At 43.2% G+C, this 17996-nt stretch overlaps 1 protein-coding gene across 1 annotated transcript in view; it reads left to right on the top strand.

Annotated features, from left to right (window-relative positions):
- Positions 1-3641: 3641 nt before the first annotated feature.
- Positions 3642-17996, top strand: part of ELMO2 (engulfment and cell motility 2) — a 16032-nt gene continuing 1677 nt past the window's right edge. The window contains exons 1-20 of the mRNA XM_031058069.1: positions 3642-3767; positions 3902-3942; positions 4443-4515; positions 4846-4896; positions 5863-6044; positions 6817-6916; positions 7099-7250; positions 9444-9522; positions 10080-10115; positions 12979-13029; positions 13352-13474; positions 14099-14233; positions 14657-14761; positions 14841-14949; positions 15578-15714; positions 16029-16192; positions 16275-16387; positions 16691-16798; positions 17118-17200; positions 17521-17598. Coding sequence (XP_030913929.1) covers positions 3690-3767; positions 3902-3942; positions 4443-4515; positions 4846-4896; positions 5863-6044; positions 6817-6916; positions 7099-7250; positions 9444-9522; positions 10080-10115; positions 12979-13029; positions 13352-13474; positions 14099-14233; positions 14657-14761; positions 14841-14949; positions 15578-15714; positions 16029-16192; positions 16275-16387; positions 16691-16798; positions 17118-17200; positions 17521-17598 — 1998 coding nt within the window. The 5' untranslated portion in view covers positions 3642-3689. The remainder of the gene's footprint in view (positions 3768-3901; positions 3943-4442; positions 4516-4845; positions 4897-5862; positions 6045-6816; positions 6917-7098; positions 7251-9443; positions 9523-10079; positions 10116-12978; positions 13030-13351; positions 13475-14098; positions 14234-14656; positions 14762-14840; positions 14950-15577; positions 15715-16028; positions 16193-16274; positions 16388-16690; positions 16799-17117; positions 17201-17520; positions 17599-17996) is intronic.

Here is a 17996-nt window from a genome sequence, read left to right as displayed (position 1 = left end):
GCTGCCCTCGGAGACACAGAGAGAGGCGAGGCCGGTGCTCCCTCGGGAGCCGAGGCACAGCGCGGACAGGATTTAGCAGAAAAATTCTTGTTTAATTCCTTTAACTGGGTTTTGGGCCAAGCTTCAGGCGTTGGCGCCTAGCTGGCGGCTTTGAAGTCACTTGACTGATTGAAAATAATAAAGCAGTTCTCTTTTTGCTTGTTGCTATCAGTTTCTGTCTTTGCCAAGAGACGGTCTCTGCTGTGCTGTGTTGAAATGTGCATTTCCAGGGCCCATAGGCGTAGTGCTTTACTGCCAAAGTGCAGCCACGGAAGGCATTTGGAGCAGTATAGGATTCCAGAGGCAGATCTGAGCCATTTGCCTCTCTGGCTTATCTAGACAGGGATGTTTCTCATTGCTTAGTGTGTGGGGTAGCATAGAAAACTGCATAGTCTTCAGGCTGGACTCTGCTATCTCCTACCCTTTCATGCTGCTTGGCCAAGAAATGTCTTCTCTGCCCACCTGTCCCATTAGTCCCTGTGCCAACGTCACTGCCAACTTTAGCTTGGCCAGTTGGTACCATCTGGGGACTTGCTGAGGACTGCTGGGGGTGTTTTGTTGCATCTACAGGTTTCAGAAGCTGCAGCTATTTGGTTGTTGACTGGGGGATTCTACCAGGCAGCTTTTCTTTTTCAGGGAATGTTCTTTCATCCTCCTCATTTTCATTCTGTGTGCAGCACGCTTTGTTCTCTATCTGTAATGAAAAGAAGATTGAGTTTGTGAATAGGGAAATTCTGCTTAAAATACTGTAGTTGTTTTAGCTTGCAGCTTCTCAGAAGTCTTTTGAATAGTGTGTTTTTAGTGGCTCTGCTGATTTTTCCTTGCCCTGCAGCTACCCCTGCACCACTGCTTTACATGACAGATCTCACTCTGCAGAAGCAGACTGAATTAATTTTTGATGGATTTTAGCTTGGCTTCTGTCTCTCTGTACAAACTGTGAGGAATTGTTTACATGCTGTTGGGAAGAATGTGCTGTGAGAGCATGCACATAAGTGACTGAATGGTAAACACAATGACGCAACATCATGATCTGTACTTCTTCACAAGAGCTTCTCAACAATTTTATCAGCTCTATCACTGTTGCACTGCAAAATATCCATTGTAAAACCAAACATCTTGACACCCCTCTTGTCTGCAGATGCACAGTGAAATCTTTTCAAAGCATGCTTTTGGCAGACAACCTCATGTTAAGAGGCTGACCTGAAGTACCCTTTGTATTCATGGTCCAGTCATCCTCTTCTGGAAAGCTGCTTCTGCTGAATTATCGATCTGTGTTGGTGCTTCAAAGCATTGTTTGACCAAGACTGTTCTAAAAAGTTTCGTACTTTTTTAAATTTTTAATTCCTGCTTCTCTGGGTTCTCCTTAGCCTAGTCACCTTGGTGTTCAAATCTCTGCCTTGGTGGAGATACCTGTGGTGTCTGCTCTGTGGTGCTGCTGTGCAAAAAAAAAAATACCTTGAAGATGTTTTTCAGAGTCTTGAAGCTCTGTTTCTTTCACTGTGTATTTGCTGTGCCTTGAATACTGATTGGAATAGGTAGCATGGTTGCCAGTCATGAGTGGGTGCTCATTTATGGAAGAAATTTGAGGCAGAAATAAGTGTTAAATATCATAGTGAGTTACTTTGAATTTGTATGAAGCTGAGAGCTTGTTTCTGGAGATACCAAGGTAGTGCAATACAACTTGGTTGGTCCCTGGTTTTGGTGATGAGGATATCAGGGAAGCTGCAGGTAGAGTGCACAGACCTCTGGGTGCTGTGTGCCTCTGCAGTACTTTTTCGGGAAAGAAATAGGACATTTATATGGTTATAAAGGACATTATTTAGTGGTGGACTTGGCAGTGTTATGTTTATGGTTGAACTTCATGACCTAAAGGGTATTTTCCAACCTAAATGTTCTATGATTTCTGCAGGATTTCCCCTCATATCAGCATTTCTGTTTTAATGGGCACTTCCCTATCTGAATGAGGCATGTTCTTTGAGTGGGAAAAGACAAGTTAGAGATTTGTAAAGGCTTCTACCTCTAGTAATCTGGACATCTTTGTTTTGGCATGTAAATTGTTGTATTTCCTTGTACTTTTCAGTAGCAACTTGTCAGTTGCAATACAAATAAAAGACTATGACTGTACTGCAAGAGGCTGAAGGGAAAAGTGGTAATTAGATGCTAATTACTCATGCATAATTACTCATGGGTAAATTAGTTGAAAAAGTTGCAAATTCAGTTTTTAATACTCAGGGACTAATCTTTGAGCCTTGTCTCTACACTGTGTATTTGTTTTGTCTTGAACACTGAATAGATTTAGATATTTTCTGGCAGTGACTTGGCTTGCTTGTGGGAGTGGTAATTACCTGTTCAGTTATTACAGGCTGGCTACTGGGGATGTTGAGTGTGTGATTTCTGCACAGGACTGCTGTTTCTCAGGCTTTCAGTTTAGGCCATCATAGCCTTTAATTGCTGGAGAACAGTGAGTGGAAATCACACAGCATTTGGGAACTGCCTGTTTCTAGATTTAATACATGGAAACCCTGCAGGTCTGGGGGTGTCATACAAATTGGGCTTTTTGGGGAGTACTGGTTGGATACTGGTAATTGCCCTGATTTGGTGCCCTGAGTCTGCTGTTTTTCCAAGGTCAGCTAATGTCTGCTGCTTATCTGAAAGGTTGGAGATGTTATTTTGAACCTAACTTGACTGGCACTTTTCTGAATGAGATGCGTTTACTCTTACAGTCATTTAATGAGTTTTAAGAAAATACAAGCCACTCTTGGGATTGGTGCTCAAACAGAAAGAGAAGGCCAGGAGTACTGACTTGTAGCCATCTCTGTGAATTGGGGTTGGTTTTCCAGAATATAATGAAATTCTGAATCTGGCTTGCCAGATACTTTCCAGGTGGTGGAGGGTGGTGGAGTGGAGCAAGTCATAGGAGTGCAGGAGGTCACATACTCCAATTTTTTGGGCAGAAACCACTGAATGGGACCAAACCCTGAAGACAAGCTTATGCTCTGAAAGGCAGATCAAAGAGTGAAAGGTACACTTCCAGAGCAAATGCTGAGTTACCTTATTTTCTGTGATGGATGCTCATGTTTTGGATTTATGATGTTACAGGAAGGGTATAGGATAAAGTTAGCTGCTGCTGCTTTGCCTAAGAGCCTGTTTGGGTATCCTGAGTGGATCAAGTTGTCTAAGAAATTTGGATTGGGCATGAGTAAACATGAGCCCATGGGAGGGAGGCTGCCTGGGCAGTCTGTTCCTGCTCTCACCTACAGCTGAGCCTAGGGAGCTGCTGCTTTAGTAGTCCTGCAGCCTGAGCTGCCAGTACAGACAGTGGGTGGCTGATGGGGCTTTGCTGATCACTGACCCTCCTTGTGAGTGCCCCAACAAGCTCTCAGAAGTATTTCTCAGATGATGAAGCTGGGCATGCAATTTCACAACATGCTGTTTGTGTGAGGCCTTGATCTCTGCTAATAATGGCTGATTTGTCCCTGTCAGGCCCAGGAAACCATAAGGCTGAGCTTAGGTGTTTCAAAGCTTGGTGGCAAAGGTGTGATCCAGTGTAGCAAGTGAAATAGCTTTCAGAGAAAGATGCTCACTATCCTTTCTCTTAACAGGTGTGGAGGTGTATGCTGTTGTAAGGGCACCTGGAGGAGTCTGGAGCAATGCCACCACCTTCAGACATTGTGAAAGTGGCTGTTGAGTGGCCAGGTGCCAATGCCCAGCTGCTGGAAATAGATCAGGTGAGACCTGGTAACCAGATGGGGGAGGAAAGGCACCCCAGCGTTGATACTGGAATGTGGGAAGCATAGAAATGGGCAGTATTCCTTTCTGGTTGAGAGGAACACGGCTACTGAGGACTCTCTTTCTGTTCTAGAAAAGGCCTCTTGCATCCATCATCAAGGAGGTCTGTGATGGGTGAGTAGTTCTCTGGGAATCCTTGTGGAGAAAGTCTGTCCTGCTGACAAGTCTTGTTGGGTTACTGTGGAAGTCTGCTGCTTGTTAATGTGCTGCTAGCACAGTCCATGCTGCCTGCTGCTGGTTTTGGCCATGGAACGGGCTGGGGTTTGAATTGTGAAGAAAAGGATCCTGGAAATGGGGGCCTTCCATTTTTATTCCAACTCTTAGTGTGTGCATTTGTATGCCTTAGGGTCAGTTTCTCTGAGGATTGGCCCATCCTGCTGTTCTTGAAGTGTAGGCTTGTTCAGGTGTTCCACAGAGTTGATTTAGAATAGACTGAAGTCCCACATTGTCCTCAAGAGGAGTTTTCTCTCCTCTTCGGGAGACCTGATTTCCCCTGCTAAAGCTTTGCTTGAAAGTTCTTTTGCAACTTGCTGGGATCAAGTTCCGTTTCCTAATGGACAGCTAGAAGAAAGAGGACAAAGATGCTTAATGTATCCTTCTTCTTCCTCTGCCAGGTGGTCGTTGCCAAACCCTGAGTACTACACGCTGCGTTATGCTGATGGTCCTCAGCTGTACATCACAGAGCAGGTCAGTGTGAGAGGCAGCAGTTTGCTGATTCCCTGGCTGAGAGGCCAGAATGTCTTGGACTACAGTCCTGGAACAATACTGCACTAATCCTTGAGGAGCAGCATCTCTGCTCTCAGGGAGATTCAGATTCAAATGGTGCCATTCAACAGAGCTCAGCATTGCTCCCTTTGCATGCCTGGGTGTGGGGACTCAGGCACTCAAATTCAGTACCCTCAGTAGGGTTGTGTGGCATAGAAGCCCCTTTACTGTGCATACAGATGTGCACTGTGGATCCAGCTGGGTTATTTCCCCTCCACTTTTCCACAGTTTGAGTTTGAGTTTTCTTTCCAGACTCGCTGTGACATCAAGAATGGAACCATCCTCCAGCTGGCAGTGTCCCCGGTAAATGCTTCCTCATCTCCCTCTTTCTCAGTAACTCTCCATGGGTGGCAGGTTGTTTCTTACCTCTGGGCTTTTCTTTCTCCTTCTCCCCAAATTGCAGGGTGGGTACCTTTGTTGTGGGCCCTTCCACACAGTGAGGCACACACTCTTTGTTTTCCCTCCTGCCTGTGGTGTGTGTCTTTCCTTTGGATGCTCTGCCCTTTTATAGGACTTCCTGTCAATAAATCCAGTCTACAGTTTTAGTGCATCTCCTAGATTAGGATGCAGTGAAACACTGACAAATGTATTCACAATGTGAGTGCATTTAGGATGGTCAGTTAGAAAGCAACAGTTCCAGCAGCTGAATGCAAAAAATTAAAATAGAGACAAGTTTGATGAAGAGGGCGTTGTTTTTGCTGAATTATTGCTACTGTGCCTTCAATAGTCATCTTTTGCAGCTTTCTTTTTATTTAAATTCTTAAACCTTTTTTTGTGCAAATGTCTTGGCATAGAACTGAGGGTGAGGAGGACTGGGAGAAGGTACTTGGGCAAAAGGGAATTAAGAGGATATAATGATCTGTGTCTGAGAAATCTTACAGAATGTCTTGTGGATACACAAAATGAGATCATGCTTCTCTTTGAATCTGTGAGACTTTTTATCAATATTGTATTTCTTTAATGGTGTTGCTCCATATTTTTATACCCACCTCCACTCACCTCAGCGAGGAGAAAAACAGGCATTTGCTCTAACATGCTAACCAGCATTTTACTCACCTCCTGCTTGGCTGCAACTGTTGCTGAGAGAAGCCTTTTTTTAGTCTGTCTTAGACTTGCTGACTGCAGCTACTGAATGTGACTTTGCTGCTATCTCTAGCCTGGCTCTGCTCTCCCTGCCCACCCATGGGCTTCTGACAGAATGCTGATGCTGGCAGGACTCAGCCTGCAGGTGCCTGCTCTGTAACTGGCACCATCCCTCTTTCCTGCCAGTCCAGGGCAGCTCGCCAGCTGATGGAGAGGATCCAGTCCCACAGCATGGAAGCCAGGCTGGATGCCATGAAGGAATTGGCCAAACTTTCAGCAGACGTCACCTTTGCCACAGAGTTCATCAACATGGAAGGGATTACAGTGCTGACACGGCTGGTGGAGAGTGGCACCAAGCTTCTATCCCAGTAAGTTTCCTTTATTCCAGGACTCTGGGAGAAGGCCTTAAATAAGGGGCTCATTTTGCTTGCTGAAGTGGCATTAAGCAATTTCACAACCTTAGAGCAAATGCTGATCTGTGGAGACAAAATCTTTCCAGTCATTTGCTAAACCTCACGAGGCAGAAGAGGAGACAGCCATGATACACAGTGAACTATGGTACAAATAATTCAGTTAGATTTTCTGTTGCAGTTGTTATATTTCATTGGAAGTACTTTTGAAGTCTTGATAACTTACTGTAATAACATTTATAGCTCTTCTTATATATTAGCAACTAATATATTTTTGGCTTTTTTTGCAGTCTTCCCTTCAGTCTCTTTTATCTTTCTGTCTTGTGGTTGTGTATTAAATTTTCCAAGAACTCATGCTGTGCCTTTATTTTATTTCAAGTCAGGTCCCAATATTTTGAGGACAATTAACTTCCCTTATTTTTTTTTCTGATGTGGAAACGTGTTTGCTCCTTTGAGTAGACAAGTACTGATCCTGGTGATTGTGAGTCTCTGGTGGCAGGACTAGGGACTTACTGCTGCTAATTTTAATTTGTGCTTGTAACCAGGAAAAATAAAATATCTTTCTACAAAGCAGTAAAATTATCTGCATGAATGCATATACCTTATTGCTCCCTCAGGTGCCACACTGTGCTATTAGAAGAACGTGGTGACATTTTTCTCTTATCCAGCTTGAGCAGGCTTTTTTTTCTTGCCAGCAGATCTCTTGTAACTGAATTCTTCAATTTCTCAGTTATAGTGAGATGCTGGCTTTCACCCTGACTGCCTTCTTGGAGCTCATGGACCACGGTATTGTCTCCTGGGACATGGTCTCAATAACCTTCATCAAACAGGTGAGTTTGGGTGGAGGGGGTGAGTGGATATTATTTCTTTTCATGCTTTAATGCATCTCCCAGGAAGAGTACAAGACTCTGAGAAGCTGAGTACTGTCTGAGAGCACAGTGCACGCCTTCTGTGAGCCCTCACTCCCCACAAGGTGTCCTGGCTGGCAGCAGCTGACTTGGTGTGTGCTCAGATTGCAGGGTACGTGAGCCAGCCCATGGTGGACGTGTCCATCCTGCAGCGCTCCCTGGCCATCCTGGAGAGCATGGTGCTCAATAGCCAGACTCTGTACCAGAAGATTGCAGAGGAGATCACTGTGGGGCAGCTCATTTCCCACCTGCAAGTGTGAGTGTCCACCCAGCAATGGAGGGATTTATACCAATTTTATGACTACTTGTTTATTTAAAAATATATCCTCTTACATTTGGAACACTTAAAGATTGTATTTTTTTAAGCATTACCAATATGACAACTGACTTGAAGTTTAAGATTTCTAATGGATTTTTTTGAAAAGTGAGATCCTAGAAAAATATGTTCTGTGTTCTGGAAGAACTTGGGCACATGAGTGTTGAACAAAGATATTTAGCTTTAAATAACTGCCCAAGTGTATTCAGTGCTAGGACCAAACCTGCATTTCACTACAACAACTTCCCAAAGGTTTTGCATCCAGCTGTCTGTCACTTTTACCCCTCTTTAAATTGTCTCCACTAGAATCTAAGAGCTCATCATCTTCTGGGTTTTGTCCTGCATACTAAAGAAGAAAACAATTGCCTTTCTTGCTTGAAGGGATTAAAAATTCCCTTCATTTTCTTCCTCCCTTTCCAGACAAACTGGCAAATTAATTTCTGTCTCTTAGGGCTGTTTGTCTAGGTCAGTTCTACTCTTCATTATAAAAATGCTGCATGTAGTTGTTAGAGCTTTGAACAGGTTGGGTTTTTTCTCAAGCCTTTTCATTCTGAATGTATGGAAAAGCACTATTTGTGAATGTGATTGATGCTCTTCAATCAGTGATCAGTAGTTTAACCAAATTGTAGTGCAAACAAAGTGTTGCATCAATGTCATTGCGTGCTTGGAATGTTTATACATTTGAATTTGGTTAACAGAAAGCTAAACAAGTTCTCCTGAATACCCCAGCAGCTTTGTTCTGCAAAGAGTATATGTTCTTTCAGCTTTATGATATCTGGTTTAGTCAAACACAGATTTGGTCCTAACATTGAACACACTTGTGCAGATTTTTTAAGCAAATTATCTTTGTTCAAGACATAAACTTGTGTGCTTAAGTGCTTCCAGAACACAAATGGTCACTTAAGAAAGCATCCATGCAGGGAATATTTTGGAAGGGAAGGGGGAGGGTGAGTCAGGATTTGCTGGTGGTTTTCTTGGCAAGGCCATCAGGAGGGAACAGTTCATAACAGAGGATATGTTCTGGAAGAACATGACCATGGAAACAAGTCCAAAGGAGATGAGTTAGAAGAGGAGAAACTAACCTAAAAAATTATTCTGCTTTGTCAAAGAGCAAGCAGTGTGGTGAAAAGAGCAACAAACCCTGAAAAGGAGAGCAAAAGTGAATGACAGACTTCAGAGACCTATGCAGCTTGGAGCCCCATGGAGAACCTAGGATGGTGCATGGAGATTTACATGTTTGAAGTACAGCAGATTGACCAAAATGAAAAAGATTTGGAAGGGAGCAATAGAAGAAAGAATATGGTTGTTACCCAGAGATATATCAAATTGAGGAACATAGGTATTTAAGCTAAAAGAAGTATTTGCTTTAGATCTTTTATAAAAGATCTTTTATGTCTACATGTATAGTTAAATAAATAAAAATAGTTTTAAAAATAAGTATATTCATGCACAGATACTCATTTAGGTGATACACTGGACTTCTGTTCATCAGAAGAGCTTGATCCAGGAGTGCTCTGGGTCGGGCTGAGAGATAGAGTGACTTGACAGCCAAGGTCTACCCCCAGGAGGAGTCAGAGTATTGCAGGAAACAAACCTGCATTTGACAGAATATCGGGAGGAGGACAAAAGAATATCATTGGTATTGAGAAGCTTAGTTTTGTGCTGTTTGGAACTTGACAAGTATATCCACATGCTCTGTGTGACCTAGGAAGGGGCTAAGCACCCTTTACCTGAAGAAGTTCTGCAGTGAAGCATTCTTTCCCCTTAGTTCCATTTAATTTTGGTGGCTTCCATTGGCGTAGGGGAGAAAAATAACTTGCTCCATGCAAGTTCCAAGCTGTATCCATGTAGCAGACTGTACCATAACCATATTTTACAGAGATAGTTTCAGCCCTGGAAACAAACTGTGGTGGTGCTGGGCTGCAGTCTGCTCTGTCTTCTGGGTAATGGACCTGTCAGTCACAAATCTCTGTCAGGTTTTTGCAAGCCTTTTGATGGGTTACAGGAGTCCTCCTTGTCTGTTGAAAATGCACAACTGCTGTAGTCAGTGTTCTCATGGTGCAGGTAAAGCAGCAAGCTGTAATGTTCTGTACTGCCTGTTGCCTTACAAGCCTCCCTTTTTTGTTTCTGCAGCTCAAACCAAGAGATTCAGACATATGCCATTGCCTTGATCAATGCCCTCTTCCTGAAGGCACCTGAGGACAAGAGACAGGTTTGTTCTTGCCTTTTGACTTTAAACCTGAGTGATGGTTGCTGCCTGGCTTTTTATGCCTCAGAAATCGTATTGTCTGGGCAAGGTAGACCTCAGACCTTGCCAAGAACTTAAGTGCCTGTTTCAGTATGGCAACAGAGGAGAAAAAGTACCATCCCATTAATAATGTGTCCTGGAGCACACATCTATATCTAGGACATGCTCAGAGAGGATTCTGAAAGACCTTCAGAGCCAGAAAGTAATCCTGCAGACAGCCTGGGAAGTTTTTTAAAGTTAATTGTGTATGGGAGAGGTAGGCTGGGTAGACTCCTTGGGGCTGTATGTACTTAATAAAAAAACACCCACCTCCCTCCCCCCCAAAAAGGAAATTAAACACTGCCCTGCTCTGAGGAAGCTCCCAAGATCTCAGCTACCTGCAAGATGTGCATATGTGTGTATTGTGTAGCTTTGCTGTGTTAAGCCTTTCTTCTCTAGTGCCCTGTTTGTGCCTTATTCCTGGACTCCAAGCTAAACCCTGTCTGCTTCTCTTTGTGCCTTTTTTTGCTTTCTGCCAGCAGGACAAGCTGCTTAACCCACTAGACCTGCCCATCACTGTAAGTAACTCAAGCCTGGGGGCTGGTCATGTAGGGGACTGTAGGCATGGTAGCTCTTCTCTAGCTGTGCCTCCTTGTATCCCAGGGATGATGCCCACAGCCTCAGAGAGTGGATGAACCTAAGGAGAAGGGTGGGAGGACTCCTGGGGATGCACTCAGGCTCTGGAGGGGAGAAGAATCAGTAGCAGGAGAAGCCCTGAATGGCTTTCTGTGCACACAAGGTCATACAGATGGTCATAAAAGGAAACTGATACTGCAAGAATGACCAGGTGAACCAATTGTAAAACTGGAACAAGTCCTGTAGCAATCTGAATCTCCTTAAACTTACTGCAGCATGAGTTTATAGCCCAAATCTCACTTGAGCTAATGAGAGTTTCATATCCAGCTGCATCCTTCTAAAGATAGAGCTGTTTGTCTGTGAAGAGCAGTCACAAAACTTGATGCTGACTGGGGACTAGAGCATAAATTCTGCCTAATTTGTGACTTCTCCCTTATGGTAATTGTAGTGTAAGAATGTTTTTTGCCCTCTGCTCACTCTAGGGAAATCACCATTCTTGTTAATAGGTTGATTTGAAACCTTCTGTATTGAGATACTGGAAGGTTTTTTAGTTTTCTGCATGGCACAGAGAATGTTCCACTTTTTTCGAGGATGCAGCACCTTCAGAGTGGAAATGGCCATCTCAACAAATGTTACATAATTTCTAAAATTAATGGATATGCTTAATAGATGAAAATAAGAAAAATCATACTCCTATGTTGGTAATGCAGCAAAGATAGTAGACTTCATAGCAAACAAAATTCCAAGGGATTTTTCACTTTTATCCCCTCCCTTGAATACAATCCAAATGACCACAAAGAGCCATGGAGTTGTCTAAGGGACTTCGAGTATCTTCATATGAGTAGAGCCTGAGAGATTTGGGATTGCTCAGCCTTAAGAAGAGAAGACTCAGGGAGGTTTTATGTGTTTAAATATCTTATGGAAGGGAATAAAAAGAGGGAGTCTGACTCCTCTCAGCTTTGCCTACTGACAGCACAAGAGGCAGGGGGCACTGTTTAAAACCCAGGAAATTCCACGTGGAATGTGCACACCCTCACAACATAAATATGATGGGGTCAAACACTGGAACAGGTTACCCAGAGAGATTTTGTAGTCTCCATCAGTGGAGATATTAAAAACCTGACTGGACACAGTCCTGGGCAGCCAGGTCTGTCTGATGTTGCTTGAAACAGCAGAGTTGGACTAGGTGATCTCAAAACATCCCTTTCAGCATAAATCATTTTGTGTTTCTGTGGCCATCAAGCAGCCAAGTGGGCCTTACTGGACTCTCAGCAGAGCATAGATCCCTTAGCAGTGGTTAGACTATATGTGTGTTGATGCTTCGTTCTATGCTGTTTAGAATTGTTTAATTGTCTTTGTCCTTCCCACTTTTTATCTGCTTCAGTCACCTGTTAACTCCATCCCACGTACAAACCAATTCCTTCAGAGAAAGGATTCTTTGTGTGGCGTGCATGAGCAAATCCTAACAACAGAGCCTTGTCCTATTCTCAGTACTACATCTCACAAATAGTAGTAGAAAATAATGACTCAGAGGGCAGTGTGTTCTCTCTGAAAGCGCCTCCTACTTCATCTAGATGCTCCTTAGATACCTTCCACTCAAGCACTGACTCACTTTGATTGTAAGATGAGCCCTGCTGACCTTGCAGCCATTACAGCTTGGCTGTCAGTCACTGTCTTGGTTCAGGAGGTTTCTGTCTGGATCAAAAGTGGTAATAGGAATTCTGAACAAGGTTAATGCATACATTTTAGCAGACTTCTTGCTCTGTCAAGAGTGATGTTGATAGGAGCAGTTGGAAAGTCTTAGATTGCTCAGAATGTACAGCTGATTGAGTGCAATTGTCTGAGACTCCACATCTGCTCCCAATTCTCAATCTGCACCGCACAGGAATGTGAAGAGAGATCTCAGACTGTCAGTTCTTTTGGACTTCTTCCAGATGATAAAATGCCCAACAGATTTTTCTTATGCAAAAGATTTTGCTTGTAGCAGCAAACTCATGATACTCACCTTGACATTAGCACTTGTGCCATTCTCCTGGCAGGGGTGATGAGGTCACTGCTATGTTAGAAAGTGCCTCTTCACAATTTCCAAGGAAAGCACAGGTTAGGTTTTTGCAGATGAATGTGTAACTGTTGCTGGAACTGAAGGCATCTTGCATCTGCTGTGACTGTTTGTCATCATGACTTGATGTTTGGGAAACCTTCCTCATCTAGAGAAGGAAGCCATGCAGTCAAGAGGGAAACTGAAATCTTTCCTCTAAGCATGAAAATTATTAGCCTGTATTTTTGTAAATTGAAATGCTTCTGCAAATTGTCCTCAAGCTGACTTCTGATCATCTCTTTAGAAACTGGACAAAGGAAATCAATTTCAGAGGGAGAGTTTTTGAGAGGCAGGAGACCTGAAACCTGCATCCCATAGCTCTTGTTATCTTGGGTGTTTCCCTTGGTGTAAGCTGTGAAATGCTAACTGGAGGAAGCTCTTGGAGATGGCAGATTTTTCCTGGGCAATGCACAGTGTGCTCCCTGCTGCCATATCTCCTAACAGTGAAGTACCATTTGATGTCTAACATTAAGCTAAATTTGCTTCTGTGCTTTGACTCTGCTAGTGGCTTTCTCCACACTAGTGATGTTCTGTAGGGGAGCCATCTATGAGGTGCTCTGTTAAATTGACAGTCTGTAGAACAGCACTTTGTTGTGTGCCAATGCTATCTCCAATTCATAGGTTTCTTCTATTTTCTCCTTTCTGCACAGTGTGGGCTTTTTGTTTATATTTCACTCATGTTATTTCATCTTTAAATTCCACAACAGGAAATGGCTAATGCATTTGCCCAGAAGCACCTGAGGTCTATAATCCTAAATGTAAGTATGTCTAGAATGACAAAGTGCTTCCTAATGCCCTTTCAATGGAGGTTTCACTTGTGTATAGTGTAAATTCTACTGCCCTCAGGGCACTTGCAGAAAAGTGACTCTTTCAAAGGTAAAGCTTATTCAAAAGGGAGTTACCAGGATGCTGCTTTCTGCTCTTACAGAGCATTATAATTATGCTTATGGTGGGATATGGAGGTTAAACAACTGAATGTTCGTATAGAGAGATGCACATGCAGTCTGGCATATGCCTAGGGTTAATATTTCAGCTTTTATTTGCATTCTCTTGATTTCTACCCTCTCCTTTATTTTGCAGCATGTGATCAGAGGAAACCGCCCCATTAAAACAGAAATGGCCCATCAGCTCTACGTCCTGCAGGTCCTGACCTTTAATCTCCTGGAAGAGAGAATGATGACCAAGATGGATCCCAATGATCAGGTCATTATTAGAGCTGAGTAAGATCTGATATAATAGGATGTACAAGGGGCCTCATTCCTGGGCTCCCTAGCACTATGGCATTTGCAGTGCATGGTACATAAAGTTTCAAACTCGCCCTTCACATTGTCAACCTTGAGATTAGGATATGCTCATGACCATCCTGCTGCATTCTGTGGGACTTTGAGATGTAAGTGGGCACTGAAAGCCATATACTCCTTTCTTGACCAGCTGTCAAACTGGTTACTTTACCTCTATGGCAGGCACATCATTTTATCCATTTGCTTGCAGTATAGGAGGAAAACTAGGCATTTTTCAGGTGTCTGTTACTCAGCTGTATTACAGTTTTTAAGGAGAAATGCCATAGCATTACCTGAATGCCTAGAAATTGCCTGTAACTAAACTTGCAGTTAAAGAAAAGTGCAAACAAATATTTTGCATTACCCACTGTACTGAAACTTGCCATTTTGAAATGGATTGCCTCTTTGTGTGCATAGTGCTAATGACCTTTGGCATCTCTCTGTGTTCATCGTATGAGCTCTGAGGAGAGATGCAGGAGTGTGCAATATTGAAAATACTGCTGCAGTGATTGATCACGTCACCATTTCCCTGCTTTCTGCCCTTCAGGCACAGAGAGACATCATATTTGAGTTGAGAAGAATTGCATTTGATGCAGAGTCTGACAGCAACACCGTTCCTGGCAGCGGAACAGAGAAACGCAAAGCCATGTACACCAAGGACTACAAGATGCTGGGATTCACTGTATGCATCTAGACTGTAAACCTTGTCAGGGCAATCTGAGCAATCTCCATGGGAGTTGTGGGGAAATAAGGAACAGAAATAGCTGTTTCCTTTGCCTTACTTAGGATCTGAGTTTAGAGATTCAGTTTCACTCACACTCCTGGGGAAGATCGTTATGAACTTGCTGATGGGTTAAATGCAAGGGTTCATTAGGCATTCTCTGGAGGTATTTCCTACCATATGCACCAGTGCTATGAAGGACTTGGAATCATCTCTCCTATAGAAAGTTCAGATAGCATTGTCAGCAGGTGTTCAGGGTTATGTCTTGGATAGATGCGAGGGAGTGCCTGATGGACGGGTGGTTGAAAATTCATTCAGAAAAGGTTCTCACACAATTCCTTTGAGCTAATTTGTTTGGATTCTTTCTACACACTCTTTTCACAGAATCACATCAATCCAGCCATGGATTTTACACAGACTCCTCCTGGGATGCTGGCATTGGACAACATGCTTTACTTGGCCAAATTTCATCAGGACACCTATATCAGGGTACGTGAAGCTGCTGATTTTTACAGATGCCAGCACCTCAGCAGCTCTTCTTAGTGTGTGTGACATCCTGTTCTTATAGATTGTTCTGGAGAACAGCAGCCGAGAAGATAAACATGAGTGTCCCTTTGGGCGCAGTGCCATTGAGCTCACCAGGATGCTTTGTGAGATCCTGCAAGTTGGGGAACTCCGTAAGTACCATTCATTCATTACCCAGCTTCACAGGCTGCTGGGCTGATGCTTCTAGAAACTAATATTCACAAGCATTTGTACCTTGATCTCACTTCTGCCATGTAAGGAAAGGACAAGCTTGGAGTTAGCACAGTTGATGTCTGACTGATAATACCATGATCAAAATAAAGTAAGCAATTTTGGTGTATGCACTCTGGTTCTCCTGAAAAACTGATACATGCAAAAAGCTTCAGCTTCTCAGAACTTCAGAAGGGTGCTCTATTAAAAAAAAATAGTCTTGAAACCACCATGAACTTGGGAAAAGTTTGTTAGCTCTGACAGTTTCAAAACAGCATTCTGAGAAAATTAACCACTGTAAGAAATTCCACCAGAGGTGGAAACACTGCAAGCAGTTATTTTGGGGGACCAGGATGAAAAGGGCATGAGTCAGAGGTTTGCATGAAGTATGGGGGTAATTGCTGTTGTCAATAAACTATCTATGGGGTGACAAAGTATTGAACTGTCTTAATCTTTTGGAGTAAATACTATTGCACACCATCAGTTGTCTGTCACTGTAGTGGACTTTAGTTACTCCTAGTGCCTTGTGTCCAATATGCTCACATGGCTGTGGTTTGTTTCTTTCTGAAGCCAATGAAGGCAGGAATGACTATCACCCCATGTTTTTCACCCATGACCGTGCATTTGAGGAACTGTTTGCCATCTGTATCCAGCTGTTGAACAAGACCTGGAAAGAAATGAGGGCGACAGCAGAAGATTTTAATAAGGTCAGGGTGGAGAAGAGATATTTCTGTAAAATCTTTTGCAGATCAGCATATGTTCACTCAGCCTGTACATTTGGTTAAGGAGTAGGGTGCAAAAGATGCGACAGGGCATTGGTATGGGCTGTAAGGGAGGATGACTTTTATTTGGAATGCCCTGAAGTCCTTCTTGATTCTTCTGGATCTTCAAAGTCAGGAGTATCCTGATACTCCTGGCCCTGGTTATGCCATGTTAGTTCTTTGCTGCCACTGAGCTGTCCCTTGATACTCTGCTGCCAACAAGAACATGACTTGTTTTTCTTCCTGTCCCACCTCTTTAGGTTATGCAGGTTGTCAGGGAACAGATCACAAGGGCTCTGCCCTCTAAACCAAACTCCTTGGACCAGTTCAAGAGCAAACTGCGCAGCCTGAGCTATTCTGAGATTCTGCGGCTACGCCAGTCTGAGAGAATGAGCCAAGATGACTTCCAGTCTCCACCTATTGTGTATGTGCTTAACAAAAACTGTTGCCTTCTATCCCTGCCGTTATCTCCATTTTCTGCTTACTCTTCCATATTTGATTGCCAGGGAGCTGAGAGAGAAAATCCAACCTGAGATCTTGGAGCTGATAAAGCAGCAGCGCCTGAACAGGCTTTGTGAGGGAAGTAGCTTCAGGAAAATTGGAAATCGCAGAAGACAAGGTAAGGGGACAGTGTCTACTGTATTTTGTCATGTGAAGAACTGTAGCAAAAAAGATCTAATTAATTAATCTGTCAGGAGGCATGTTGCCAGAAAGAAAAGCTGGTTACTTGGCTGTCCATATCAGCCAGTAGTTTGGGATGGCACAAATGTGCATTTCTAAGAATACAGCCATCTCCTCATTAATAAGAAGCTGTGCTGAGGGGCTGGGCAAGCAGATGGATTGGGTGGAGAGGCTGTAACATAGTGGCTGTGAGACCTTATGTGAATGATCTTGCTCAGCTTACCCTTGGTGTGTGTTCCAGAAAGATTCTGGTATTGTCGCCTGGCTCTGAATCACAAGGTGCTACACTATGGAGACCTGGAAGATAATGCCCAGGGGGAAGTGACCTTTGAATCTTTACAAGAAAAAAGTAAGTCCTGATTACAGGCTGTGCACTCTTCTGTGCTCTGCTGTCTAGAGGCTGAATATAATCCTAGCTAAAGATGAAAGACACCAGGCTGAAGCCCTGACTAAGGAGATACCAACTTTTGGTCCTTGCCCAAATTCTTCAAATCTTGGAATTACTGTTTTAAAAGCCAGCTGCAGGGATGTCTTACTGGTAATGTGTTTTGGAAAACTGCACTAATAAGCTAAAAAACCAAACAGTTTTCAGTTGCAAAGACAAAACGAAGTTCTCTATTTTCCTGGTTAGGATTGTTTGTTTGGAAGTTTTACTTTTTCACTGTTAGTTCCAGTTGCAGACATCAAAGCCATTGTCACAGGGAAGGATTGTCCACACATGAAGGAGAAAAGTGCACTGAAACAGAATAAGGCAAGTGCTCCCTTTTCATTGTCATTAGTATCTAATGCTGTAGTGTTTGAGATTGAAAGCAAGCAACAAGAGTGAATGATCTCCCCCACTGCCAGTGTGTTGTGTACAAACCCCATCTCCTGTCTGAGCCCTTTCCTAGTGTTCTTTTGTGACTGCAAGGGGCTGTAAGCATGATTGTGCTGTAATCTCTTCAGAATTGCTCACAATACCAGTGTGAGAAAGTGTACTGAGCTGCAGCAAGGCAGCTCTCTCGGGGTGGCAGGCAGAAGGTGCTGTAATGTTCTGTTCAGCTGGTGAGTGAAACATTCTTTTCCATTTAGGAAGTGTTAGAATTGGCCTTCTCCATATTATACGATCCAGATGAGACGTTGAACTTCATTGCACCTAATAAATATGAGGTAAGAAACGTAGTGGTTAAGCAGTAGAATATATAGCAATTAACTTCAGAGATTAAGAAGGATCAGTTGCTTCTCATTAGAGACTCAAGCAGGCTGTCTCCTACCAGGTTCATTCCTAGAATATGCTGCTGATGCTTTATATGAACCATCTTTGTTTTCCTGTAGTTATGGGGAAAACAAAGGGATGAAAAAATTCTTTAAAAAGAAAAAAAAAATCCCACACTAGTTCCCCCTAGTCTGGACTGCTACTTTTTTCCTCCTATGATGCCTAGAATGGGTTTACTTTTTTCTTTTGTTGTCCCACAGTAGAAACTCTTGTCCTTCTAGTACAGCTATGGGCTCACACTTTCCTCTAGGCTTTTAACTTCCATTGGAAATCTCTGTGGGCTCTGTTTCAG

The sequence above is a fragment of the Geospiza fortis genome, unplaced genomic scaffold, assembly GCF_000277835.1.
Source record: "Geospiza fortis unplaced genomic scaffold, GeoFor_1.0 scaffold188, whole genome shotgun sequence".
In the NCBI taxonomy this organism is placed as follows: domain Eukaryota; kingdom Metazoa; phylum Chordata; class Aves; order Passeriformes; family Thraupidae; genus Geospiza; species Geospiza fortis.
The sequence above is the reverse complement of the archived record's forward strand: the minus strand, read 5'-3'. Positions and strand labels throughout refer to the sequence as shown.